This window comes from Ursus maritimus, unplaced genomic scaffold (genome assembly GCF_017311325.1).
Source record: "Ursus maritimus isolate PB19 unplaced genomic scaffold, ASM1731132v1 scaffold_25, whole genome shotgun sequence".
Taxonomy (NCBI): domain Eukaryota; kingdom Metazoa; phylum Chordata; class Mammalia; order Carnivora; family Ursidae; genus Ursus; species Ursus maritimus.
Window position 1 is genome coordinate 3,883,534 of NW_024425008.1, and position 2,975 is coordinate 3,886,508.

The window sequence follows — 2,975 nt, forward strand, 5'->3', positions numbered from 1 at the left end:
TCATACCCCTTCGTTCCTCGTTCAGAGTTTTAGAGCCAGAGAGAACTTTGATGGTCACTGCGTTCCAGCCCCTCCCTTGAGGGGGGAAGAGGTGGGCCCGGGGTGGGGACGGGGGCTCGCCAAGGATCACACAGCGAGTTCGTGGCAGGGCTGGGACGAGGTCCCGGCCCCCCCAGCAACCAACCCGGGGCTCTCTCTGCCTGACACACGGCCGCTGCACTCCGCAAAATCTCAAATCAATCGGAAAGCTCTAAAGGTTGCAGCGTTGAGCTTGGTGTGAGTGCGCGTTGCATGTGGCGTGTGAGGATGAACGAACGAAAGAGATTTTAGCTTTTTTTCACAGTGGGTGGTCACGCACAGCACTCGTAACGGTTTCACAAGGACGCTGGCCGAGACCCCTCAGAGAGGGGCGTCGGCACCGAGTCCCGGTTCTGTTGCCTTGTTTTTTTTTGGTCTTTTTGATTTTACGTCAAGTTTAGAGTTTAGAATAACATACTTATTTCTTTTACGTGTTTAAAGATGAAATTCTTATTATTATTTCTCGATCATGCATTAAGAGAGAGAAAGAGGATGCTTCGGGCACTGCGTTATGTCACACGGCAACACAAAGGTAATAGAGGTAAGCAGAGCGTTCACCAGATTCGACACAAAAGAGAGCAAACTCCACCACAAAGAGGAGAACAGACCGCATATAGTGAGCGCTGCGGGGCCCCGAGAACAGAGAGGGGCCGGCGGGCACGCGGCTCAGATGTCGTCTTCGCCGGCCTCCTTGCTGAAGGTGGCCATGTCGAGCTTCTCGGGGAAGAGGATGTTGACCGCCAGGTCCTCGCCGCTGTTGCAGTGCAGCAGGAGGCTGTTCTTCCGCCGCAGCACGCGGTGGTAGCGCAGGTGGGACAGCCAGGCCTCGCACTTGTGCAGGAAGACGATGCCCACGGTGCCGAGCACCACCAGACTGGTCAGCACGCCCAGGACGGTGAAGCAGACGGCCTGGCCCTCGGAGAGGAGGGGAGTGCCCTTGTTGAGCTCCTTCATGGACACCTTCAGGATGCGGTGCTCGGGCTGGGGCACCGGCAGCTCGTGCACCCCGGGGGTCAGGCGGTAGGTCAGCCCGTACCCGCTGGGCAGACGGGTGACCTGCTGGGGGCTTGGGGCGCGCTTCCGGCCGCAGAGGGGGCCCGCGAACTCGGGCTTGCACAGACACTCGTACCTCACCTGGGTGTGCTGCAGGCAGGTGCCCCCGTTGAGGCACGGGTCGGAGGCGCAGTTGCTCACGGGGCGGCTGCAGGTCTTGTCCACGAAGCCGGCGGGGCAGCGGCAGCGGAAGTCGCCCCCGATGTCGGTGCAAATGCCTTGGTTCTCGCATGGGTTCGGGGTGCAGCTGTTGGCCACGATCTCGCAGAAATTGCCTGAGAAGCCAGGGGGGCACAGGCAGGAGGCATGGGAGGCCCGGCCCTCATCATCCACGCAGGTGCCTCCGTGCTGGCAGGGGGAGCTGCAACACAACAGGGGGACACGGTAAAGGGCCCTCGGGGGCTGGGCTAGGACGCTGTGGCCGGGGTTGGGCGGCGGTGGGCGGGGTCTCGGGCCCCGGCCTGCGCGTGAGCGAGAGTTGGCCAGGGAGACACCGGGTGCTGCCACCCCTGCCCGCGAGGGGCTCCCGGGCTGTCCGAGCCGGACGCACGCACGCCTGTGGGGGGTGCGCGCCTCACCCCCTCCAGCTGCCAGCCTGGAACACGCCTGACCTCCCGGGCCGACGCCCGTCTCCTCTCCCACCTCTTATGTCATCTCTCCGACCAGAGGCCTGACGGTTAGTCACTGGACAGGTGGGGAAACTGAGGCTGAGAGAGGCAAAGTTAGTGATGACCCGGGGCTGGAGCGAGCCCCCTCCCTTAGCTCCATCCCTGGGCCGCTGGGCAGAGCCGGGGGCGGGGGGGGGGCTCAGTTCCGCCCCCCACCCCCACCCCGCTCCCTGCACCCCACCACCACCCTGATTGTGACTCGTATTGTCATTTTCGGCGGAGACAGCCTGCAGACTATTGTACGGGAAGCCCTTGGGGACACTCAGAGTGAAAGAAAGCCTCGGTCTGTCTGCTGGCCCGGCCGGCGTCTGTGCCCGGCTGTTTAATAGTGGGCCATTCACCCAAGTGCAGCGTGCAGACCGGAGCTGTTTGCTCAGAACGAGCACAGCAGCATTTAATGTAAGTGCTTTTAAACGAGCAGACCCTTTGTCATCTGATAAATGCCAAAACCCAGGGAAGAAAGGGTCTCTAAGCACACGAAATCAGCATTGTCGCTCTGGGGCTGAGGGCTGCATAGGAGCTGGGCTCTGAAGGAACTTCAAGGACCCTGGGCTCTATTTTGACAGACTGGTTCAAGTTGGTTGGAGAAAAAAGCAAAATATTGTAAAGGTTTCGCTCTGTATTTTCCCATCCCGCTAGTAAGCAGACGCGGGCTTCGCTTGTGACCCTCTCTCCTCTGACCCCCTCTGAACACTGATCTTCAGACGCTGCGCCAATGCCTGTTCGTGGCCTCCGCCGGCCCCAGGGCACTCCGCAGCCCCGGAATGTCAGGGCAAGATAAGCGGATGCTGCACGCAGCGGCTCTCGCCCCCACCCCCGGCTCCCGGCCCAGGACCCGGCTCCAGTTCGCATTCTTGCACCGACCGCCTAAGCCCCAGCAGACGGCTGGGTGGGCTCAGCATAGCTGCACAGATAGGGCCGGAAATGGCTTGGCTGCTAGAACGCAAGGCACCCTCCTCGTCTGCTGTGCCCGCTGCTCAGAAGCCCCAGAGCCCCCACCTCACTGAGGGCAGCTGAGGGCTCGTCCCTCGCGCCCCCCACCGCCCCTGGTTGGCCAAAGGCCCCTCTCTCCACTCTTCAGCCTAACAGGTCCCCCAAGACATCCCCGAAAACCCAGCTGCAGAGTCTGCCAGTTCCCCAAAACCACCCCCTAAAATGCCGTGAGTGGGCTTCACC

General features: G+C 61.7%; 2 protein-coding genes across 3 annotated transcripts in view; both read right to left on the reverse strand.

Moving 5' to 3' along the window:
• Positions 1-691, reverse strand: part of DLK1 (delta like non-canonical Notch ligand 1) — a 2,472-nt gene extending 1,781 nt beyond the window's left edge. Inside the window, exon 1 of the mRNA XM_040641240.1 lies at positions 687-691. Within this exon, the coding sequence (XP_040497174.1) occupies positions 687-691 (5 nt within the window). The remainder of the gene's footprint in view (positions 1-686) is intronic.
• Positions 692-744: 53 nt separating this feature from the next.
• Positions 745-2,975, reverse strand: part of LOC103673529 (protein delta homolog 1) — an 8,776-nt gene continuing 6,545 nt past the window's right edge. The window contains exons 5-6 of one of the 2 annotated variants that reach the window (XM_040641263.1): positions 1,213-1,492; positions 745-993 (exon numbers count right to left, since the gene is read on the reverse strand). In XM_040641263.1, coding sequence (XP_040497197.1) covers positions 745-993; positions 1,213-1,492 — 529 coding nt within the window. Of the gene's footprint in view, positions 1,493-2,975 lie in introns of both variants that reach the window. The other variant, XM_040641262.1, reaches the window with a different exon arrangement.